Source organism: Daphnia magna, unplaced genomic scaffold (assembly GCF_020631705.1).
Source record: "Daphnia magna isolate NIES unplaced genomic scaffold, ASM2063170v1.1 Dm_contigs251, whole genome shotgun sequence".
In the NCBI taxonomy this organism is placed as follows: Eukaryota; Metazoa; Arthropoda; class Branchiopoda; order Diplostraca; family Daphniidae; genus Daphnia; species Daphnia magna.
In genome coordinates this window covers 1-24,453 of record NW_025533202.1, presented here as the reverse complement: position 1 = coordinate 24,453, position 24,453 = coordinate 1, and the positions used below count along the sequence as shown (strand labels likewise).

At 40.0% G+C, this 24,453-nt stretch overlaps 5 protein-coding genes and 1 pseudogene across 7 annotated transcripts; 4 read left to right on the top strand and 2 right to left on the bottom strand.

The window, feature by feature from the left end:
* Positions 1 to 1,306: 1,306 nt before the first annotated feature.
* Positions 1,307 to 2,160, bottom strand: LOC116930543 (sodium/calcium exchanger regulatory protein 1). 2 transcript variants are annotated; one of them, XM_045167640.1, is made up of 6 exons: positions 2,082 to 2,160; positions 1,942 to 2,014; positions 1,713 to 1,885; positions 1,588 to 1,655; positions 1,477 to 1,510; positions 1,307 to 1,416 (listed from the first exon to the last, which is right to left on the bottom strand). In XM_045167640.1, the coding sequence occupies exons 2-6, from the start codon at positions 2,009 to 2,011 to the stop codon at positions 1,360 to 1,362; spliced, it is 402 nt and encodes a 133-aa protein (XP_045023575.1). In that variant the 5' UTR covers positions 2,012 to 2,014; positions 2,082 to 2,160; the 3' UTR covers positions 1,307 to 1,359. The 2 variants fall into 2 exon arrangements, with proteins under 2 accessions (XP_045023575.1, XP_032793811.1); XM_032937920.2 differs by having other exon boundaries at positions 1,942 to 2,151.
* Positions 2,161 to 2,801: 641 nt separating this feature from the next.
* On the top strand, positions 2,802 to 3,964 carry LOC116930545 (protein fem-1 homolog B). 2 transcript variants are annotated; one of them, XM_032937923.2, is made up of 5 exons: positions 2,802 to 2,949; positions 3,009 to 3,086; positions 3,159 to 3,230; positions 3,290 to 3,363; positions 3,434 to 3,964. In XM_032937923.2, the coding sequence occupies exons 2-5, from the start codon at positions 3,067 to 3,069 to the stop codon at positions 3,526 to 3,528; spliced, it is 261 nt and encodes an 86-aa protein (XP_032793814.2). In that variant the 5' UTR covers positions 2,802 to 2,949; positions 3,009 to 3,066; the 3' UTR covers positions 3,529 to 3,964. The 2 variants fall into 2 exon arrangements, with proteins under 2 accessions (XP_032793814.2, XP_032793815.2); XM_032937924.2 differs by having other exon boundaries at positions 2,832 to 2,949; positions 3,034 to 3,086.
* LOC116930544 (vacuolar protein sorting-associated protein 33B) lies at positions 3,860 to 6,302 on the bottom strand. Its single transcript, XM_045167637.1, has 5 exons — positions 6,070 to 6,302; positions 5,830 to 5,998; positions 5,088 to 5,766; positions 4,835 to 5,017; positions 3,860 to 4,765 (listed from the first exon to the last, which is right to left on the bottom strand). The coding sequence occupies exons 2-5, from the start codon at positions 5,976 to 5,978 to the stop codon at positions 3,983 to 3,985; spliced, it is 1,794 nt and encodes a 597-aa protein (XP_045023572.1). The 5' UTR covers positions 5,979 to 5,998; positions 6,070 to 6,302; the 3' UTR covers positions 3,860 to 3,982.
* Positions 6,303 to 9,762: 3,460 nt separating this feature from the next.
* LOC116930546 lies at positions 9,763 to 10,450 on the top strand. The gene is made up of 3 exons (XM_032937925.2): positions 9,763 to 10,009; positions 10,071 to 10,214; positions 10,273 to 10,450. Exons 1-3 carry the CDS (start codon positions 9,866 to 9,868, stop codon positions 10,339 to 10,341), a joined length of 357 nt encoding a protein of 118 aa, XP_032793816.1. The 5' UTR covers positions 9,763 to 9,865; the 3' UTR covers positions 10,342 to 10,450.
* Positions 10,451 to 12,081: 1,631 nt separating this feature from the next.
* Positions 12,082 to 19,470, top strand: LOC123467872 (unconventional myosin IC-like). Its single transcript, XM_045167635.1, is given in 20 exon segments — positions 12,082 to 12,290; positions 14,478 to 14,666; positions 14,753 to 14,868; positions 14,940 to 15,010; positions 15,105 to 15,313; positions 15,393 to 15,518; positions 15,520 to 15,573; positions 15,657 to 15,869; positions 15,990 to 16,425; positions 16,493 to 16,779; positions 16,876 to 17,058; positions 17,124 to 17,294; positions 17,373 to 17,561; positions 17,643 to 17,873; positions 17,939 to 18,059; positions 18,135 to 18,262; positions 18,373 to 18,618; positions 18,710 to 18,777; positions 18,874 to 18,976; positions 19,059 to 19,470. Coding segments are annotated over 19 exon segments (3,090 nt in total). The 5' UTR covers positions 12,082 to 12,290; positions 14,478 to 14,540; the 3' UTR covers positions 19,071 to 19,470.
* Positions 19,471 to 20,515: 1,045 nt separating this feature from the next.
* LOC123467861 lies at positions 20,516 to 22,406 on the top strand (annotated as a pseudogene).
* Positions 22,407 to 24,453: the final 2,047 nt, after the last annotated feature.

Genomic DNA, 24,453 nt, shown 5'->3' with positions numbered 1-24,453 from the left:
GCTGTTGACTGGGAATCTGAACTAAATTTTTTTGTTTTACACCGTTATCTAATACTAGGGCCTAATCTAGAAAACCACTGAAAATGGAAAAACGAAAGAAAGACTTACAAAAATTATCTCGAAGTTTTGAAACTATGTAACGAGAAACGATACGATAACGAGAAAAATAAAAAAAATAATAATATATTAAATAACGTATTAAAGTTTAAAGAAAGTTAACAATTGCATTTTTTTAAATTATATTTAACAAATAACGACAACGATGTAAAATAAAAATAACGACACAACACTACATATCTCCAACAAGTGCTGCACTTGTTACTGCGTCATAACCCATAACCCATTAGCCAAGACCAACGCAATCTGCACAAAAATAATTTTAGAAATATTATCTATAACGCAATACAAATTTCTCCTGTCTACCGAAACAACGAATAATACCTCCAACGCGGAAAATACCAGGTCTTCTAGTCTGAAATCGATTGACAAAGGGAATGTATTAGTATAATATCCCTAGATGTGTGCAACAATATTCAACAAGTTCGCGAAATCCATCCGGCACTAGTTTCGGCCATAAAGGGTGATAGAGCGGCTACTGTAGCGGTCATAATCATAAAGCTATGATACCTCTTATGTATCATAAACACGAATTTTGAAAAGACAGATTACAATTTGTGGATGTTTTCCAAATTAGCAGATGCTTCTCTTCATTATGTGGACCTGAACTTCAACAGATGGGCTCCTTCCTTGCAAATTTTCTCTGAGTCCTTTTCCTAGCTGGTAATTCATTTCCCCATAAACATTAAGGATTGATGCCTAACATACCTTGATTACCACTACGTCGAACCTAAAAAATAAATGCTTGTCACCAATGCCTTTTGTATGTTTTCCCCCTTCACCAAACTCAACAGAGCCTAGCGGTGATCGAGTATCTTGGCTGCGTGTTGGAGTCTTAATAAGAATGCATCAGTAGTCGACTATTGTCCATCTCCATTGGGAGAAGGTGAAGGAGAAGGTGAAGGTGAAGCAGAAGGTGAAGCAGAAGGTGAAGCAGAAGGTGAAGCAGAAGGTGAAGCAGAAGGTGAGGGAGAAGGTGAGGGAGAAGGTGAGGGAGAAGGTGAGGGAGAAGGTGAAGAAGGTGAAGGACAAGGATGGGAGAAATCAATGAGGGCGCGTGGAAAAAATGGTCTCGAACTTTTAGGCAACTGATAATAATCGTGAGAAAAACGATTGGAAAATGTAAACTTTAACAAAATAAAACATGTATAAAATCAAGAAGTTCATATTAGAAAAGAATGCACATAAATTGTTAGTATAAAATTTATTCAGATCTTTCAGAAGTGTTATACGATGGGAAATTTATACTCGTTTGAAGTGACGAACAGCGACTAATTCTGTTTTCTCGTGTGTCATTGTCTAAGCGATACAATAAAAATTTACCAATTGTATCAAATGACATGGTGGTTTAGTACATACCATAATGAAGCCATTATCATCAAACTCCATAACCCTGTTGAAACAAAACAATAATCATTATAAAATAAAATAAAAACATGAAGAACATCTACAACCAACCAAATACCATACCTTTGAGATTTACCACGGTCACTCTGGGAGCTGGTAATCATCTTATTGTCTTCAATTACAGTTGTATTCTAAACCATAGTAATTGATAGATTTCAGATGATAATGAAAACCTAGGATTCTTTTACCTTAATAGACCTGCCTCCCATCATTGTCTCTTCATACTCTTCACCAAGCTGAAAAGAATTTGAGGTACTTGACATCAATGTACTTGTCTTGACAGTCCATTTTTCATCTTTCTTGGAGATTTCAATTGTGGGTGAAGAAGCCGTCATCATTTTTCGTGCCACCCATGGTATTCCTTAGTAAAAGAGTTAATTTTAAATGTTGCGACAGATCGGAAAGAAAAAAACATACCGATGGCACTATAAAATTCATCTAGTTTTTCATTCTTGAAGTTAGTAAAAGTGCCTTCAAAGTTGGTCATTCTCTGGAAATGTGATGAGCAGGAAAATATTTAGGACAAATACACCGTCTAATGACTAGTAAGCGACTACTTGTTGAGCTCAATTGTCGATTCTTGAAATGTCAAAAATTAAAAACACTCCCCATGGCAGGAATGCGACGTCAGCAAAAGCAACGTTGCCTTGCCTTTTTAAATGTTATAATACGATCGAATGAACCACTTAGCCGACTTAGCGCTCGGCCCCGCGCCAATCGGGGAGCTTTTTAGTCGATCCGGTGCGGGGATAATCTTAATCGGGGAAGGGATTTCGGTGCTCGGTGCGGTGATATCGGTGATCGGTGCCTTCCCCGATTATCAATGAATAGTGATCTAAATTGGCAGTTGCCCTGCGGCCAACAAGAAAAAATGTGACCCTAGTCACGTGATTCTCGTTGGCCTATCAGAAAAGCAAGGTCATTGATAAGACTAACCTCCTATGGTTGAACCGGTGCTATCGATGCCCCGCCCCGAGCCCCGAATTTCGAAACCCGATTGGCAAAATGCGCCCTGATTAGGGTCGGGGCTGATCCCTAACCAGAGCAGAGTCATGGTTTCCATGACTCTAACCAGAGTAATAGAAGCATGGTCAAAGAACCCTGGTTGAAGCACGATAAGCGCTAGCCCTCTCGGAAAAGGGCGACCAGCATCCGACCTTCGAAGGGATAGCCGGGAGGTGTGGCCTAATTATGCTCTCAGAAATGTTTTTCGTCTGCTTTGAAGTTCATAAGCTGTTCTGTGATTGGTTCACTTCGCCATTGAATGTCTTTTTCTAAGAGGTACCCAACACATCCGCTTGGCGCGCTGAACGAAGGGGACAGAAGTTCCTTCCGGCCGTTCCAAACAAGATTCATCTTTATTGCATTTAGCCGCCAGTGCTGATACCCCTCTGTTGATGAATTTCATACTGTCGACATCTGCAGGTAAAACATAGTTCACAGTTTTTTTTTGTTTAAAGCATTGAGAAAGATATTTCTACTAGCTTTCCTTGTGCTTCCAAATGCAAGTTGCTGATACAATGTGGATTCGACGTGAACGCAATGGATCATCGACGAAATACGTAGGGCAAAACAATCCTGTGGTACAATGTTATTGGTTGTCAGTCATAAACATTTTAAATGTTTATTTATAGGCCTTTGCATCTGATAGTTGGATATCCGAAACCGATCAGCGATTTTGTAACCCTACACTCTATCATAATGACGTATAGTACTTCAATAGTTTTGTTATTCAGTTTAGTTAAGCTAATCACGATTATATCAGATTAATTGAAGCTGGCGCGCATATGGATGCCGTTAATTTGTACGGTGAAACTCCGATTGATGCAGCAACAACAGGTTTGTTTCATTGACTGCATATTAAATACATTTTTATTGTTTTTAAAAACATCAGCTGTATGCTTTCTAGGCGTAGCTGAAATTATATCACGGACTCGAAGTAAATTGAGTCTCAAATGCATTGCCGCAAAAGCCATTAAACGGTACGCTCTAAACTACTACTAGGGTCTGGTACCTACTCCACTTGTGAGTTTTATAGAACTTCACGGATCTGGAACAACGCTCCGTTAATCATCCCTCCTGCACTTACGAAATTTCCGGAAGCCCGCTTGCCAGATTTCGCTGTGTTTTCCCTATAAATAATTTGACGTTACTGACGCAGACAACCATTGATGAGAGTGTTCTCTTTTTTCTGTCTCACTGGAATCTCGTGATTCGAATTGATCCGAAATTTGCGTCTGCCACTAGAACAACTGGGACAAAGATTGACCGTATGTCACCGTGATTTTCTCTTCCGCTCACTGATATTTTATCAACTGCATATTTTTGTTTCTGATTCATAACATAGGGGGGATGTATTAACACACACATTTGCTGTACAGACTGATAAGTAGCTCTTGCTGATGGTGTTTGAAACGTGTAAATAAAGACGTAAAAGAAATCAGTATTCCGTAATTTTCTACGTATCTGTGTGTTGCGACGTCATAGATTCCATGAAATCTGAGCCGCTGATAGTAGATGTAGTTGCTACTACTATCTGCCGACCAAGCTGGCGAGACAAAAGGTCAAGGGAAGCAACTTCAGCTAAAGTAACACCACCGATGAAGCAGACCAAAATCTTTCCGCGAGCGCCCCACTGAGGATGACTACAATCTCCAATCCGCAAATTGTTACCAAAACAGCGAACGTAGTCACCCAAAGACGGTTCTTTCTCTTTGAGACATCTTTCAACAAAATGGTAAACAAGAGGTGTGTAAACTCCACCGAAAACGTAACTCGGATGTTGACCACTTTTAGCACATGGATTGGGTTGGGAAGACTCGTCTAGCGGCAATAGATTTAAACGTTGGCAGATTTTCCGAAACGGCATGCGTTCTGATCTAAAGGAGGCGGCGTGTGCGACACGCGCGAGTCTATCAGGCAGTAAAGGTTCCAAGCTAATCATTTTAGAATCACGTTGGTTAAACAATCCCAACCGCTGGAGGTAATGCAAAGTTGTTAGGTGTCTATATCCGTACGCTTGCAATAATTGTCTCTGAAGCAAATGATATTCCTTTTCAGGTAAACCGTCTTCCATTATCGAATGGAGGCAGCACAATCTGAGAATGGTGGCCAAATTAAATTGGCGAGCTATGGAATCCTCCAGAAAAGCCAGGTATTCTTTCATTTTAGTGCCAGACATCGCGTCTTCCTGTAACTCAAGAAGCTCTTCAAGTATTCCTGCCTGTCGTTTCATTACAATCTAAATTGGGTGAATAATCATAATTAGAAAGACCGAAAAATCTAAATTTTATTTCAGGAAGTATGATACCTCACAGGCACTGATGTGCAAAGCCAAAGATTTTTGCTGAGATTGGATCCTTCTCAAATCGTGCGAAACAAAGTTTTTCATTTCTTCTATCGAGTCCGTATTTTTTATATCTCGTTTCTGCTGCAGCTCTTTAGCTTTTTTGCTTAAATGTTGAAACACGGCGGATATGTGTTTTCCTTTGATCTTGCGTGAAGTGCATAAAACGAGATGTAAGGGAAAAGCATATATATCACTAAAGAAAGTTGGAACATACTTCGCCATAAATTTCATCAGAAGCTGAGTTTAACATTAGTCTTTGAGACCCTTCAGCTCCATTAGCGTCCAAATACACAAAGCCAGATTTCATTTTCAAGTTTTCATCCAATACTCCTTCGTAAGTCAATTGAGTCAAAAGAAGCGATACAAAGTCAATATTACGATCTAACATAATGAGGTGGGTAAATTCCGTTTCTACTGGAAAAGTCGGCTGAATTTCATTTTTCCAAGTATTCAGTAGGTTGTGAACTCTTTGAGACTTTTCACCCAATGTCATCACACAGGAAAACTTTCCCAAAAGGCATTCAAAACTCATAAGTGCTTTGGCCACAGAAGTCAATAAAGAATTCTCTTCTTTCAAAAATGAAGCCTTGAAAAGATGATGAAGTTCTAGTGACAGCAAGTTGGAGTCAAGTGGAATGAAATCCCAAGAATAACTATGTAGTGTTACAAAATCCAAAACTCCCAGTGATTCAAACAAAGAATGGATTACTGTTAATACTTTAGGTACGACAATGATATGATACGAAACTGTCTTTTCCACTCCATGTCTTTTTAGCTGCTTGGCAACATTTTCAGCCACAGCATAGATAGAAGGAATGAAGTACAGCCTAATATAATTTTTCCAGGGAGGAGCTACAGAAGCAAGCTTAAACATTTTGTCAACACCTTGCTCTCTAAAAAAAAAAAAAAATCAAAAATCAAACAAAATAATTCAAAACAAATTTATAAACTGATACCGAAGTAACCGTGCTCCTGAGACCAAATCTATTGGTTTCATCAGATCTTCATGGATAACTAAGTCTTTTTGGACATCACTTGGAGCTATTTTTGTTAATAAATTTAAAAGACGAAATTGGGACGATTGTCGCAAATTTCCTAAATCCATTTTCTAGTTCGGCTACGATTCTTAGGTGTAACCGTAGTAAAAAAAACCAATAAAATTATGACTCTAAACCATGGAGTTACAATGCTATCACCACTGACAATTGGTAGCTAGGGAGGTAAGTAGGTATAAGTTTAACGTGCAACTAGACAATTGGTAGCTAGTTCAACAATTTTTTTAAATATTGTAAACAAACATTTTTGTCTGCTAACCCAATTCTACTAGTTTTGACAGATGGGTCGCGCACGACTAGTCGATCGTTTAAGACGAATCACACCTGAGGCCTTTTCCGGGTTTCTTGCTTTCTCTATGGTCAAACGTCGATTTTGGATGGGTAGGGCTCGGCCCCGATCACATTCTAATCGGAGACACCGCTAAGCTTCCCCGATAAAAAGGAATCGGGGAAGTTCAGTGCGGGGATTTCATTTTCGGTGCGGAACGGTGCTTTAATCGGTGCTGCACCGATAGTACCGCTTCAGCCATAGGGGGTTAATCTTACCAGTGACCTTGCGTTCTGATAGGCCAACGAGAATCACGTGACTAGGGTTACATTTTGTTCTTGTTGGCCGCAGGGCAACTGCCAATTTAAATCACTATTCATTGATAATCGGGGAAGGCACCGATCACCGATATCACCGCACCGAGCACCGAAATCACCGCACCGATAAAGATCATCCCCGCACCATAGATAAGTGCTCATTATCTGTGCCCGCACCCAATCGACTAAAAAGTTCCCCGATTGGCGCGGGGCCGAGCGCTACGGATGGCTGCACTCGGTGCAGTAGCCAGTGCACACTGGCTCAGAGCGAGAAGAGGCATGTGACGTCATGCACTCCACCGGGTTGTCAGAAAATGGAGGTTCCACTCGAACACTTTTTTCATTTTTTTCGCCGGCTGGAGGAAGTAGCAGACGAAAGAAAAAAAGGCGCCTATCACTAAACAACACACTCTCTAATTCGTCTGCTAAAAATTGCACTGCACCGCTTGCACTGCACCGCTTGCACTGACTAAAAAGGTCGGGCAAGAAAGTGCAGTTTTTGACTGCCGGAGTGCCACTGGAACGTACAAAATCGATGCACCGAAAAAGTGGATTGCACTGAGATTACCACTCGAACAACTTTTTCTCGGGGCAATTGCACCAGTGCAGAAAAGTGCAGCCATCCGAAATCGACAAAAGAACCATGACTGAACCAGTTCACTTTTCGCGAACCCGATTTTTGATCTCTCTCCCTCCGAAAGTGCTGCACCAAGCGGAGGTCTGATTGCACTAACAAGAAAGATAGAGTTTTCGAGTACTAGCACCAAGCAGACGTCTAGAGAGATAGTGTTGTAGTGCATGAGATCTCCGCATGGTGCAGCACTTTCGATGGGAGCGAGCCGAAAAAACCTTAAAAATCCGGTTCGCGAAAAGTGACGTGGGGCGTGGCTTATTTACAGGCGTTGTTTTTACATGGAGATCTCAAACCATGTAATCTATGACTCTGACTGAACACTGATCTGAATCCGTGAATGCTAAATCGACTGAATGGACAGAATGGCTCTTCAAAAACAAATTTTCCACGAAGTACAAAAGTTCTTTCTTGAACTGGATCCAGATCGATCAGTTCTTGCCACACACACACACAAAAAAAATTAATGTAGGGAGGCTTAAGAAGAATTTTTTTAAAACTCAGAGTAATTTTTCTAAGAAAGTTGGTTGTACTTATTTCTATCCAAACCTTAACTCCCAGTTGAATTTTCAAGGCAAGAAATATATCTAGATAATATTGAAAGTCAACTGGATTCATATTAGATTAGAAAGATCTGACTCCAGAATTCAGATTCATGCAAATGCATGGGCATGGCTAACTGAGGAAATATGACTTGGTTTACATAATTAAATAACTTTACAGAAGAAACAAGTCATATCATAGGTCATTTGATGGTGAACATCTTATCACAAACGATCTTGTCTCTAGGGAAGTGCAGGGCCGCTATAGTCAGTTGAAACATTGAAATGCTTAGATCGCCAACGGTTTATCTACCCTTTTTCAAAACAAAAAACCAGCTTTGTTTTGTTTTAATGGTAATACGTTAAAAAGCTAGCATGAATAAACGAAGCTTTCTTGTTCAATTCCTGCGTTGCTTGTTCAGTCACTACTCGTGAGTGTTATTTTATCGAGCGACATTTAGTTTTCGAAGCGTTGAGAAAGTGTATTGAAGAAGTGGTTGAACTTTCTTGAAATGAAACCAGTTGGTAAAATTCTCTCAAACGAGATCGAGATCAGAATTGGAACGTAGAAGACAAAGTAGAGACAAAGAAAGAGCATACATATTGTTGTTATTCGGTTGTTATCAGTCTAGCATTCGTACGTTACCGTCGAAAAACAAAAATTGCAAAAGGGAGGATAAAGAAATTGGGAAACAGACGACAGATTTATGGCGAAACCGGTTGTGATATCCTTATTTTGGTTGAATGCACCTGTAGCAACCCTAGCCGGTTATCATTTTGATACGTCGCTGCCACCGGCGGCCTGCAATGTATCGCTGTTTATAAGCATTTTTTTTTTCGAAAAGGAAAAGGCCAGTGCTCGGCCCACATTCATCGGGTCACTTTTTGAACTAATCTTCGAATCTTGTGCTTGTTTTGATCAGGATGAGGTAAAAAATGAGGTAAAAAATGAGGTAAAAAATGAGGTAAAAAATGAGGTAAAAAAGAATTCGTTAACCTCGATCACAAACCCAGATCACATCATTTTGATATTCTGTATAGCCTGATTTTTACCTCAATTTCTTCTCCTAATTTAGAGTTTTAGACCACTGTTCAAATCTTCTGTAAGACAAACTGTATTTTTAATTTTTAAGTTAGAACATAAGAAGAACATAGCAGCAATACTTATTATACAACGATACAATTGCAACAAAAGAATTATACAGTACCTACCAGAAGTCTTTGGAAGCCTGAGAGAACCTTATGCAAAAACGCCGTATTTGCGGTTCTCTCAGTGCTACAATTTTCACCCAAATGGTACAATTTTTTGTGTGTACGTTCTCATAAATGGTGAAAACGTCCCTAATTTTTTCCAGAATTTTTTTTTATGGGAAAGGTGGGTAAAAATTCGATGAAAAAGTCTTTAGAAAGCCGAGAGGACCTTATGCAAATGACGTCACTTTGGCTTTTGTTTTTTAGCAAACAGCTAGGGCTACGAAGACGCAAAAGGGCTTTAAAAAAAAGAGTTACGTTAGCTCTACCTGTAGTCAACAGTAATGGTACTATGAACTGTACTAGAATACGGAGCATTAGGCCAAAATTTAACTTTGCTTTCCCCTGGAATTCTTTGATGGTATTTTCCTACACATTCCCGATTCTGCGGTTACCTAAACAGGGAAAAACATCAATTGTAGTTCAAGGTTCAAGTGTTCAACTACAAAATAGGAAATTTCGAATTTGTGAAAGTGACCAACACCACGTAACATGAAGGCGGCCATTTGAGCCTCGGTGCACCGACCGACACCACACCTGCTGGAGAATGACACGCACTGATCGATCCCGATGGTCCATTTTTCGGTGCGGAAGTTGGTGTGTGCTCCTGGCTGAAACTACTTAGGGCCGACCCCTAGAAAAAAGCCGAACGTGTTTAAACCGCGAACAGGATTTTTGTTTTGCACTTAATTTCACTTTATAGTAAAACAACTTTCGCGTTTCACGTTTTAGGAACTCCAAATTTTTTATAAATGTTGGAAACTTCCCTAGCGGATAAATAATAAAGCTTTCAGCAGCGTTACAAAACTCCATCTCCAGAGGGCTACAGGAAATCCACAATATAATTTCGTCTGCTAAACATTGGTGTATCCATAACCATAATCTGAAAGTAGAATAACTCGCATTTGTTTGGCAAATTTAGTGGAAAATGGCGGATAAAGCAGGTAAAGGCATCCCAGTTTTACCTGAAGCAGAGGCAGCAGCCGCTCGAGCAAAGCTAAGAAATGCGTTAAAAGCTGAATTTCGCAAGCAAGTAACTCATCCCTACGTCCACAATGAACCTGGCATCATCGTAAGGCTTTGAAAATTCTATTTTTGCACTTGGTCAAATCTAAACCTCAATATCATTGCAGTTCGATCCAGCGATCCAGCGATTCTCATCCATGAAGGTTTCAAATGTTGATTTTTTCAGAGTTACACCAAAAACAACCCAATATGGTCTTGTGCCGCTGGTTGGGTTAATCCTTGGATTTGCCTGGATTTTTCAGACAAAGCGAGTAATATATTTTATTTAAATGTCTAATTCCGTTTATATAACATTTGGTTTGTTTTCAGAATGAGCACGAAACCAAACTAAGAACAGGTCAGGTGTCTTATGCTGACAGGATGTTTAAGTTTAATTAGTTCAAATAAGCTCACACTAGTACCTAGTAATTGCTAAAGAAGCCTATTTGATCTTAGTCCTGTTTAATTTCTGTACTGCATCCAATGTAATAAATGGGAGTGAGATGTATGAAGCCTCTTGTTCTCTTTTTAGTAGGGACATAGAAAAAAAAATTCTTTAAAAATCTTTGTAGAAACTAATCTTATAGTCTGGTGGTGGAAGCAGATAACATCTCAGTGTGGCAAAGTTAAAGTTCAATAAGATAGCTTAGCAATTACTGAACGCAAAAAAAAAATCATTCAAACTTCTTGACCCCATAATTTACATGGACTGAATATATCTAAATAACACCCTATAACTGTGGAGCCATAGCAAATCAATGTTATTATGTTAAATCTAGTCTACATATGTACATCCGTTCTGTCGTTTTCGAATCAAGTTCATGTTAAAAATAGCTTTGTGTGATTTTAAAAAAACTACAATTTAACTTTTCTATTGCTCCATGCCTTAAAAAGCTTCATCGTATTTTCTGGGTAGAAAATTATGCCGAAAAGGGGGGGGGGGGTGATAATAGTGTGTTTCGTTCTGTAAGTAACGTTCTTGCTTCGAACTATCCAAAAATTCAACAGTGTAAGCATTGTGTAAGCAAGAATTTTTCCAAATCTATTCCTTCTGCTGAAGACAGCAAGTCTCCTTATATGAACGATGCGGAACATTCTTCTACTTTCTAAGAAAAATGAATGCAATTATAACGATCTGCTATAAGGATAAAAAGTAAATCGTTTGCATTAATGTAAAGAATATTAAAATAAAAAAGAAGAATGATAATACAAACCACAATTGGAATAGCAAATTGCGGGATTTTTAGCCGAACACAATTTGTCAAATAGGTGTACCCTCTCTCAACTTCAGCGGAATTTGCAGCGCTATATTTCTAATCAATTAAGGAAGAGGGGGAGGGGAGGAATCGTGGCTCGTACGCATTGAAATAGTCACCAAAATCAAAGACAAAAATTATGGTTAAAACGATAAATCAATGCGATGGAAGGAAAAAAAAGTAAATTTTACGAGTTGATGGGATTCCCTAGTAATAATGCCCAACCATTAATTGTTCCATATGTGATCGGCTATTCATAGAAGCTGAAGAACAATAATAGCGCTTCAAAAATGTTTCTTCTCGTTTCTCCTTTCCGATTGGATGGCTTTACTTTGCATCGACTGCAAGTTGTTATCAACCCGTACACCCTTATGATCACGGCGAGGGTTCAGTTCAGACGTTACCGTAAAATGATTTGCGGCTGTTGCGAAAGAAAAAAAGAAATGTCTACAAAGATTTTACGAGGTGAAAATTCACATGAGAAAAAAGTAAAACAAAATAAAACTTCTTGCGAAAGACGGATAGGAATGAAAAAATGCTGGCTCAGTTGGTTGCTCCAAATGCACGTGTCGGTCTGTTTATCTTATCATGTAGCTAGTTCCGGCTGCTGGGGAGTGAAAGGCTATTAGAGCTGAAACCCCAATTTGACCATTACGTTGAGTTTTGTTATCCCCCACTAATTTCTTCAGTATCTATGATGGTTAAAAAAAAATGTGTTTATCTCGTTTTAATTTTTTTAATATCCAAAAAGCATTCAAAAAATTCCGATAGATGGCAGCCAGCACTGAATTAATTGAGGAATTTTAACCTTTTGGAGCCTCTCGCGTGCTCGAAAAAAAGCACACAAAAACTGTGGCGGGACTGGCGGCACAGTTATCATCTGGAAATAAGAGGTGGCTATAGTTGAAAGTGGTTTTTTCGTCCCCATCAGCCCGATTTTACTGTCAAGTCCCGACCGGTGCAGTCAAGTACTTTTCGTGCTCCCTTTTACCTATTCACTTTCTTCCATTATCTACTTATCTTGGTTCCACTGGACCATTTCCACTTGTTCCTTCTCTCCCCTAACTTGAAAAGCAGTTTATTTCAAACCAAGTAAGTTCGTTTTGCATTTTAGTTGGTTGTGTTTATTCGTTTGTTTTTGTTGTTTTGTTTTGTTTTTCTTTTTAAAAATGTGCATTTTTAGTATTTGTGACTCACCGTGAAAATGGCGATAAAATGTTCTGGCACTGTTTGTGATCGCCATCTGTCAAAGCTGCAGATGTTCGTCACAGTTGTGTGTTTTATTTTTTAATGTTTATTTTTATTATTATTATTATTTTTTTTTCGTTCGAGTGTTCGATTTTATTCTTCGTTTGTTCAACTGAATACTACCTAATTCGTCAAGTACGTAGTGGCCTAACTAAATATTTCGTTCGTTGGTGTCAGTGTGTGTTAGTTAAGTTGCGATTCGTAAACCGGATTCAGACACATTCATCTTTTACCATCCAATTGATAAGACGTGTCCCAACAAGCTACCGGCCGGCTTACTTATCTTATGAATTATGTCGTTTATCTTGACATAATAATATCACTTTATCTAAGAAAAATGACAAAGCTCGGACTATGTTTGAGCGTCTAGTGTTTGAAGCTTTTAGTTGTTAACAGAAGTTAAACCTTAGAATGATTTTTAATCGAAATTAGCATCCACAGTCACGTCAAACAATCAACTTTCCACCGGTAACCTGTTAGGTAACAACGGTCGTGTTTTGTGTACTGCATATCTAGTTGACGTGACACGGGAGCCCGATGAACTCCACCTTTTCACTGTTGATCTCATAGGAAAGTTTCACCTGGGATTATTGGCCTTTGTCACTACCAGCTTTTTTTTTTTTTTGCTATCACGCCCTGTAAACAGCCAAGGCAACTTTCCCGTTTATTTACTGTGCATTATCTTTTTTTTTTTTTTTTCTTGAGGTGAAGGGAATCGTGCATAGAACGTCAAAGTCACAATGAGTCTGGTACTGTTTTCTTATCTGATACAGCTTGATCTCTCCAGTCAACAAGCATTGCGACACCCAGTAAAAAGGGATCGAGATAGATCACTCCACGGACGAGCCTTTTTTTTTTTTTCATTTTTTTTTTTTCGTTTTCAAAGAAATAAGGGAGAAAAAAATGTTTGTTTTCGGCGAACAAGGGTATGCTTGACGTCGATATAAAAAAAAAAAAAAACAAAAAAAAAAACAGGTTCCTTTTATTTCTCTAGACCTTCTGAAAAAGAGTAAAAAGACTAAAAAATAACCGTGACCATGGGTTCGTTTCTGAAGCGAAGCGCATCTCAGACTAGAAATTAAGAAAGAAAAAAAAAAAAAAAAACGGAAAACAAAAATAAACTCATTTGCATTGAAAGGGATGACGTCTATGGTGTGCAACTACGATTGATTATTCATTTTTCAAGCTGGCCGCGCCTGCATCGTGAAATCTCTACTGGTTCAATGGAGCAAAGTCGATTTCTTTGGTTGTTATTTTTACTGCCTGTGCGTATCAGCCACTCGACCATCCGCCCTCCTATTTTATCATTCGTGAAATTCCCAGCTATGCCTTCCCTGTGCTATTCTTTAAATATTTATATAAACTGTACATATAAAAAAAAAGGCCTGTCTTTTAAAAAGTTCCTCTACTGGAACTCTTCAGATCCGTGTTGAAGCAGTGATTCATTAACCTCTATTTTAAGGTACACGCAGCAGTCAGCATCCGCCTTAATTCGTTCAGTGGGCGAGTGCGTGCGTGCGTGCGTACGTTTACCCGTAGAAAGAACGCCCTCCCCCCCCCCTCCCCCTTGCATCCTGGGTGTTGTTGTTGCTTCAACACTTACCCCGCCTTTCCAATAGCATCTTCCAAACTTGAATAACAATAAGGAAGGCAGCGTAGATGGGAAAACAAGGTCCTACTATGGCGAGCTTTTGGCTTATGATTTGAGTCCATTTTCCTCGAAGTCTAGAAATCATTAGTCGCATATTCTCAACGTGACCCCGACATTTTTTTTATTTATTTCTGTTTTTATTTTTTCATTTTTTATTAATTTTGTGTTTTTGTAATGAACCATTGCCTTGAGCGACATTTACGACTGATGATTCTATCAGTTCAGTTCCGGTCGCTGTGAAGTAAAGCTTAGCAATGAAAAAGTTCATGCTCTGATTGTTTTAACACGTTTCGCTGAGTGGTCTACCATTCGCCAACATTTTATACCATGCATGAACAAAATTTGAGAATTAACAAGTGCTATCTGATTTCATACGCTAGGAGAACGGCCATTATCTACCGTCGTCATCGTGGCCCCTCCTTCCAGCCTGAGAGAACAGCACCATGGAGAAAGATTTGCACGTGCGGGACCGGGTAGGAGTCCAGGATTTTGTTCTGTTGGAGAACCACACGTCTGAGGAGGATTTCATAGAAAATTTGCAGAAACGATCGAAAGAAGAGCTTATTTATGTATGATACATTTTTTTCTCTCTCTCTCTTAGACTTTTAGTGGGAATTTCAAATCGAGGCTGAATTATTCTTTTCATTACTAACAGACATACATTGGATCAGTGTTGGTTTCCGTTAATCCGTACAAGAACCTCCCCATCTACGGATCAGACTATGTCGAAAAGTATCGCAATGTCAATTTCTACGAGCTGCCACCACACGTGTAAGAGAAATCTTACCCTCGAGCAAACAGCCTAAAGCCTTTTCACCTTATACCTTTTATTTGCACTGCAGATTTGCCCTGACGGACACGGCGCTGCGGTCTCTGCGCGGAGAGCTCATCAATCAGTGCATCCTCATTTCAGGTTCATTGCGATGAGTTTAACAGTTGCATTTCCCTTTGTACGGATTGTTAGTAATTTTGTTGCCGTTGTTGCTTTTCTTGCTGGCGGCCACCAGGTGAATCTGGGGCGGGAAAAACTGAGGCATCCAAAAAAGTGTTGCAGTTCATTGCGGCCACAACGCGTAAGAAGGCGAGCCTTGAGACGGTAAAAGACAAATTGCTGCAATCCAACCCGGTTTTGGAGGCCTTCGGTAACGCTAAAACCAATCGCAATGATAACTCGTCCCGATTCGGCAAATACATGGACGTCGAGTTCGATTTCACCGTAAAATAAATTTTCTTAAAAACGAGTTTCAGCAGGAGAAAGTCGTACCTGAGAGCGCCGCTTGTTTCATTTCGTGCAGGGCGACCCCACCGGTGGACACATCATCAACTACCTGCTGGAAAAGTCACGTGTCGTATTCCAGGCTAAAGGCGAACGCAACTTCCATATATTTTACCAACTGCTGGCTGGAGCTGACGACGACCTTTTTGGAGAAGCTATTTCTCAAGAGGGACCCTGATCTCTACGTTTACCTTAAACAGGTTTGCCATACGCTGCGCTAGTACAATGCACAATGATGGATGGATACCTTTGATTCGATGGGTCTACTGTTTTTTGATCGCAGGGCGAAAGTTCACGATTGAGTGGAGTTGACGACGCGCAGAACTTTAAAATCGTAAGGGGTGCTCTGCACGTCATGGAAATTGGAGACGAAGAACAAGAAGCACTTTTCCATCTTTTGTCGGTCATCATCCATCTTGGTAACGTCGAGTATGCCAGCGGAGAAGGTGGTCGAGCAAGCATCAGCAATCCTGCTTTGGTTTCTACTATCGCAAAGGTGTGTATCAAATTTTTGTATTGTTGTTTTGTTTGGAAAGAACGAAAGAAAAAAAAAACCAGTATTCTAAAATTGGGGCGTCTTGAAAATAAAAAATTGCTTTTCTATATTATGCATTAGCTTCTCGGATGCCCGGAAGATAAGCTGGTGAAAGCTTTGCTGAACCGTACAATTGAAGCACGCGATGACGTTGTGGTATCGCCAATGGGGCGCGATGAAGCTGTTAAAGCGCGCGACGCTTTGTCCAAATCCGTTTACGAGCGCATGTTTAACTGGCTCGTCCAGCGACTTAATCGCTCGCTGCAATCGGGTGCCGAGGTCAAGAAGAAAATCGTACTCGGCATTTTGGACATTTACGGCTTTGAAATCTTCCAGTCCAACAGTTTCGAACAGCTCTGCATTAATTACTGCAACGAGAAGCTTCAACAACAACTGTTCATCGAATTGACGCTCAAATCCGAACAAGATGAATATCGCCGCGAGGGCATTGCTTGGGAACCCGTCGCCTATTTCGATAACAAGATCATCTGTGACCTTATCGAGGAGAAGCACAAGGGTATGATACAGTCGTTGCCAGTACATCAAAATGCATTCTTAAAACCTGTTTCTTTTCGTTCATCCAGGTATCATTTCTATCATGGACGAAGAATGTCTGGTGCCGGGCGAAGCCAACGACAAAACATTTCTTAATAAGATGGACAAGCTGCTGAGCGAACACCCGCACTACGTCAGCCATGCGAAAGGTGACACCAAAACGAAGAAAACGATCGAACGTGAAGAATTCCGTCTAGTCCACTATGCTGGCGAGGTCACGTACAACGTCAATGGCTTCCTGGAAAAAAACAGCGACCTGTTGTATCGTGATTTGAAGGAAGCCATGATTTCGTCTTCCAATAGGATCACCAAAGATGTACATGTCACGATATTTGTTTTCTACGTAGCCTAATTCCTTTTCTTATTTGATTGAATTTGATTTTTTTTTTTTTTTTCTTTTCTTTCCCGTCAGATGTTCACGGGAAGCGAACTGAGTCGAAAGAAGCGTCCAGATACGGCCGCGTCACAATTCAAGACCAGTTTGGCCCAGCTGGTGGACATTTTGGTTAGTAAAGAGCCGTCGTATATTCGATGCATCAAACCCAATGACGTTCAGAAACCTGGACTGTTCGAGAAGGCCATCGTCACGCATCAAGTATGTATGACTTTGATGACACATTTTAAAAAGGAATTTCATTTCAAACTTCCAAATTTCATTAGGTGAAATATTTGGGTTTGATGGAGAATTTGAGAGTCCGTCGAGCTGGTTTCGCATACCGTCGACCTTACGAAGGCTTCTTGAATCGCTACAAAAGCCTGTGTCCGGAAACTTGGCCGCATCCGAAAGGCGATGCCAAAAGCTCCGTTCAGACACTCGTCAATCATCTGAAGGTGAAAGCAAAGTTTTCCCCAAATGAAGGCATTATAAGCCATTCTCAATACTGATACAATTCAATGTTTGAAACGCAGTATGGAAAAGATGATTATCGCATGGGTCTGACCAAGATATTCATCAGGCTGCCCAAGACTCTGTTTGAAACTGAAGACGCATTTCAGAAGCGCAAGAACGAGTTGGCTAGCAAAATTCAGGCCAAATACAAGGGCATCCTGCAGCGACGCAAGTACCTGGCTATTCGCGCTCGCATCATCATCGTGCAAGTAAACTTATTGGCGAAAAGAAATTGAGAACTTTGTTTTTTTGTTTTTTTTATTAAAACGATTTGAATTTTACATTTTAAGTCGCTGGTTCGTCGTTTCTTGGCTAAACGTCTAGCTGCCAAACGCCGATCGGCTGTAGCCGTGATTCGTCGATTCATTGTTGGCTTCATGAAGCGTAACGAGCCGATGGGAAGCGACAACGAAAAATTCCTCGGGTTTGTCCGTCACCAGTACCTGTTGCGTTTGGCTAAACAGCTTCCTCAATCAATTATGGACAAGTCCTGGCCCGACGCCCCTGCCAGTTGCCAAGAGGTTTTTGGCATTTGTCTCACTTGCTGGAAACCGCGAAAATACGTTTGATGTTTCTTTTAATGCAGGCCAATAATATACTGAGGGCCATGTACATGCAATGGATGGTGGGACGTTACTGCAAGAGCCTTTCGCCTTCGCGTCGGCATCAATTTGAAATGAAAGTGTTGGCTGAAGCGGTATTTAAAAGTAAATTGTGTAACTCCCCCCTAGTGTTTGCAGTTGTATTCAAATGATTCATTATTATCATTTGCTTGACTGTAGATAACAAAAAGAGTTACGGTGCCAGTGTCACCAAGTGGTTCGTCGATAGCCGATTGTCCAACGAACAAAAAGAACTTTTCCGCTCTAATTTTGAAGCCAATGTCAAATCCCAAGGCGAGACTATTTTGGTATGCTTTTATGCTTTTACACTTTATTCGTCGCCTTTTTTCTCGTCGGTTACACTTGATGGGTCATTTTTTATTATTATGATTTTTTTTTTCAATTGGCTTTTCTTTAGTACTCGGCTCCAGTTACGAAATTTGACCGTCATGGCTATAAGGCTCGCGAGCGTTTCCTAGCACTCACCAAAGCGGCTGTCTATTTACTAGATGCCAAAGACTGTAAAGTCAAACACCGCTTGACATTCAACGATATCACTGGCATAACGGTGACCAACAGTCAGGATAATTTGATCGTGGTGCGAATCCCCGAAGACGATAAAAAAGACAAAGGGGACCTGATCCTCGAATGCAACTACCTGATTGTAAGTCAACGAATCTTGTTTATTTTCAAGTAATTGTTTATTTTCACGTGCTTGTGCATAAACTGGATACACATTTTTTTTTTTTTTTAAGGAAACGCTTACCTGGATTGTGGATACCTGCAAAAAACGCGACATAATTCGATTTGAATCCGCAACTTCGTAATGATCCACTTTCACTAATTAATCGACTTTTACAATTGCAATTATTCATTTTCTACAATTTATGTATTGTTTTTTTTTGTTTTTTCCTTAAAGGCTGACGCATCACATTGCCAAGGGTAAGCCTGGTACTATTGAAATCACCCGAGGTGGAGAAATAACGGGCATTTCTAAGGGTAAAAATGGTCATCTGATGGTGGTAAGTTGCCAACAACCGCTAAAACGTTTATCTTCTCTCAATAAAAATTTTATTTTTTTTGGTTTGTTATCTCACGCTTTAGGCTGCTACATAAAAGTCGAAGCATAATCGTAACCGTTTAGCGGTGAGACGGGCAATTCACAAGCGACAGTTCAGATAAAAAGAAGACATTCCTTTAATTTTTTTTCTTTTTCTTTTCCGTAATTCATTTTTGTTGATTACTATTTTTGAGATGATGACAAGCAAAACGACTCGGAGCACCGACAACAAGTGCCCTTATTCGATTTGGTCAACTATTTACAAATTATAATCGATAATAGTGATTTGGAATTCCAGCAGCTAGTCTCGTAAACATGGTATACAAATGATATAGCACAAAAAATCCTAAAACGTATTATTTGATTAGATTGTTTACGAAGGGGAAAATTATTGAACTTACTATGTTGAATTTATGTGCATTTGGAAATCGATAACATGAAAACTTTATCAATTGAGACGATATTTTTGTTTTTTCTTTGTTTGATCTCAAGGTAGAGTAACATTCACACAAATACAGACCTTCCATAATTTGGCAACTCATTATTCGATTGAAGATTCCTTACATTGAAGTTTGACGGCCAGAAATTCTGATTACAATTTAGATGCGGATCGCAACGATGACGCAACAAGTAACCGATTAACTAGAGTGAATCATCTATTTGTGTACTCACGACATCTGAGGAAGCCAGAAGTTAATGCTCCATTCAGGTTTCACAGCATGAATGAAACGAGATGAAGTGTTTCGATGCGCAGCAATTCAAGACCATACTGGGATGTTTTGAAACTCTCAGCAAAGTCAGGTGTTTGGGTTTTTTTTAAAATGAAGTGTTCAAGGTTAAGCAAATTGCGTGGTGGCATCAAGACAAATGCGGGCGTTGTTTAGCAATGAGAGAATAAGCAGAAAAATCACGAATATTCAGGATACAATCAATATTGTTGGTTGAATGGGAAAAGCCATTTAATTATTAGTCTGATAAGTTTTAAAATTATGCATTTTCTTTATATTTAAATGTGGATAAATAAACTGAATGAATTTCCCAAGCAAAAATTTATATTGCCATCAATCAATTTGCTTTATTTTCGTTTTGATTTGTCGAATTCTTGTAGGTCCTTTGAAGCGAAAAATTATAAAGATTATACATTATCATTTAACTTATTTTCATTAGCGTTGTGAAGGATAATTGAAAGTGTCTAATCATATAAAAAGTGAATGCTATTTATATTAAGGGGGAGTGAGGAACGATTTTTGCTGTGTGAACTTTACACCTTTGATGCATTTTGTTTCGTGATATTTTCAGTTGCTTGAATTTGGAAAATCTTTCCATAGATGGAATCACTCAGATTATTTGTAGCTGCCAACGCCAAAATAAGACAGTCGTGTCGTGAGGAGCATGATAAAAATGCAATCTTTTACTGATCTTCCCCTAAGGTGAGACTTTGCATAAAGTCTCCGCCCTACAAAAAGGAGGAAATGCAGCAACAAGTAATAATACGTGACCCCTGTTTTATTTTATTTTTTTGTGTAAACCTGGAACATTTCAATTTGATCAACAACATAAAAAAAAAAAAAAAAGAACAGTTAAGCTGGGCTCTACGACTGTTCTGTGGGTATTCGTCCAGCTATACCGGCTGAAAGCGCATGTTCAGCAATGAAGCTCTTGACTGTAGCGATACCTTTCCTAGCATCATTTTTATTCAGGTAAGAAAACTTTGCTTATCACAAAAACTATACGCACTTGTTGCAAAATAGCTGCTATCGTTTATTTAAAAATTCTCATCGAGCTTTTTACTTGGTTTTCATGAATACCAAATACAGATTGAACAAGTAATATGCCATGGGCGTTTAATGAATCCGCCATCAAGAAACGCAATGTGGAGATTCGGTTTCCCCAATCCAGTCGACGTAAAAGACAATGAGCTTTGGTGCGGGGGAGTCAAAGGTAATAACACACCTTTTTATTTAGCAACAAGAGGGATCATTTATAGAATTTCCTTCAATGTTACACTTTGTTACAGTGCTATGGGATGTCAATGGTGGCAAGTGCGGTGTTTGCGGAGATCCGTGGAACGAGCCTCAACCCCGCCCTCACGAAATTGGGGGTTACTTTGCAAACGGCCTGCTAGGACGGCGCTACACTCCGGGACAGGTAATCGACATAGAAATTGAGCTCACTTCGAATCACAAAGGGCACTTCGAATTGCGACTTTGTCCATTGCTCGGATATCTAACTGCAAACAATGAAACAGACGATTGCTTCGAAAAGTATTAATCATCGTATCAGCACGTTTTTTTCCTTTATGAATTTTAATACCAACCATATGGCAGGTACCCACTGTATTTAGAAGGCCAATCCACGTATAAATTCCTGATTCCAGATGATTCGGAGAGACACGTAGTTTTCAAGTATCGCGTTAAACTGCCTAACCAAGTCACTTGTACACATTGCATAATCCAGTGGATTCACTATACCAGTATACATTTTTTAAAGGGTCGTTTCTCCGTTAGCTGTTAGCATTTTTGTTCACGTATAGGCCACATTAACGGACCTGCATGGGACCTGCGATGACGGAACTGTAAACATTGGATGTGGAAAACAGGAAATTTATCGGAACTGTGCGGATGTAGTCATCATCAGCAACACAGGGGCTTTGAACCATTTGGACTTATTCCAACTATTCCGACAAGCCAAAACGTTAATCCATATGCCATTAGATTATGGAACAATAACGCTCATCATGGCACGCAAACCGAGGAAACTTTAGTTGTCCGGTACAACCACTTTTAATCCTTTTAATATTTCAACGACACAGAAAATTAATTCAGTTGCACCCTAAAAATGCACAGCTCCCAGTCCTGTACTGCAGTTGGAAAATACCGAGGGATCAATTACTTCGATTCCTGGTGCATGACTAGCTGTATGAAGTACCCGCCCACTTGTCCGGAACACGCTTGTCAGTGCATGTAAGATTGTCCCCTTAACCATCTTTATGGTAGAGAAAATACTCTTTTATTCCAAATACGAAGTATCGTGTTGAATTATATTTTGCAGAGTAAGCTGTGCCCCAAAGGAAGAACTGCTAAAAAGCGAACGAGTATCAGAGGAATCTTTTGTCAGCACGATTGCTTGCTATCGCCCTTTAGCGAGCGATGTTCTCGATTGTGCACATGTTCTTAGGAGAATCGAGTTTGCTGACTGGAGGAGATGAAAAGTCAAATTAACGTCTACTTTGACGCAACCATCGATTACCTTAGTGGATTAGTTCTACTATGTCGTAAAAAATTGTAACCTGAAAATTTGCAGTGGAACACTGTTTCCAGTTGGACGAAAGACGTACCTAAATGGCACTATTTTGCTATTGTTTAAAATAAACGATTTTTTAGTGTCTATAAGTAAGGAAAAATCCAAATTCAGTTAAAATAGAACACGAAAAACAATCACCCGTTTTTTTATCTCTTTGAATTTAAAATGCCATATTGCACTCGAATCTTGAAACTGTTTTTTTTCTGGAGGAAACTGTACACTTGTATACAGTGTACAGCCCCATGCCATGCAACGTTTGTATCTCATGGATTATAAGAAGAGTACTTCTTCAGTCGGTATTCCGATGAAAATACGAGCAATCAAATAAAGCAGTTTACGCGCATTCTCCTAAGTGACTATCCCAAGCAATAAAAATAATAATAACGATAATAAAAAGGCAACACCCAAATGAAATAGCTAACTCTTTGCCAAAAAGTGTTGCGGCAAACAAAGAAGTACAATAAGGTTTCTGTGATGATACACTCGACGTGCATGTGCGAAGCGTCACAGAGAGAGAGAGGTGAGGGTGATGATGATTGAAGATGAAAAGATGGATTAAGTTGATGGACTTAACGATGTATTTCCAAAAACAGGCTTAAAACAAAGGACTTACGTGACTTACGGACTCAACGGATAAAACTGAACTAGGCTACTTCAAAAAAGGCAACTGACTTTCACAGATTACATTAGGTAGGCCCTTGCCTTCCATGAACCTGCCCTTTGAGGGGAGAACTGTAAGTGGCAGCAAAAACATAAGAGACTGTGTTTACAAAGAAAACAAAACGTAAACGAGATCTTCTTTGCTGGGATGTTTCCATTTGGAGAATTTCCGACGTTGTTGTTGTTAATTTTCCTTGGGGGAAGAACTCCTCGGTAGGGCACACCTCGGTCCACATAGTATCTGATGATGATCAGGATACCTTGCATAGCGAGCAGTAACGCGGTTGGTGGGCAATCGATCAGCTTAGTGTGCCCGGCAACTGCCACCGGCAAAAAACAACCGAAACATCGGTGCTGCTTGAAAAGAAGTTCAAGCCGGTCCTGGTTAGTGAAGGTCATGAACTCCTCACATTCGGCAATCAACCGACCACACCCAGATGTGCCTTCCGGTTTCCCAACGTGTTGCTTGAGAAAACAAGGTAGTACTGGCGTGTGGTTAGGCACCACATATTTCGGTCTATCCGATAGGGTGACGGATGCAGAGACGGGTTTTCCCTCGCTATCTCTCGAGCTTGGTGGAGAAGAGATCTAATGTAGCCACTCATTAAAGTCTCTCTACCTGAACTGAAGTGAACGTGTACGTTAACAAGATCCCGTGTCACGTTGTCGATTTCTTCGTTCAGGTTCACGATCGTTTTATGAGCGCACACAACCTCAATTGCCGAATTCCTAGCACTTAAAGCTTGATTTAGGCGATCGCGAAGATTAGCCACAACTCTTCTTCCCTCTCTTGAGACTCTTTTAGTTTATTTTTGCTTGGGCAGAGGATGGAGGCGGATATTCTGCCATTTTCTAAAGTGCACGTAGATAAGTTATCTTGCGAGTGTTCACAGTTCACGTGTTTTGTCAAATGACTGTCGTCTACTGACCTTGAAGGCTAAACAGTTTCTCATCACCCAGCATTAGCATGGTGTACAAGGGAGGTGGAGCAACTCTTCAGTTAAAAGGGGTATCTCCAGAGATAGGGAGATGGCTCACTCCCACGTAAAGCCCAGCAGTCGACATTTTCCTCCTCCCCTCTCTCTAGCAGACGAATTTCGACTGCGCTGCTCCTTTCGGCCAGCTCCGGAATCATGGCTGTACTTGGCGGTAAGGATTTCCCAGTAGCGCTCCCCTTCACGTTTTAAACCATACCGTCCTTACCGCCAAGTACAGCCATGATTCCGGAGCTTGAAAGGAGCAGCGTAGCCGAATTCGTCTGCTAGACGATTGATATAATAGGCTAACATTACCACATAAATCCTAAATGCCTTTATGAACTATACACATGGAGTGAAATGCGATCGATGGGATTTGACAGCATAAAGTCATAACAGGATCATGTGGCAAAGATGATAGATAGGTGAAATAGTTTTCCTTTTCTTCTGAAACAAACAAAGTTGATCAAATCCGCTCTGCAAAAGATAATTTTACCTC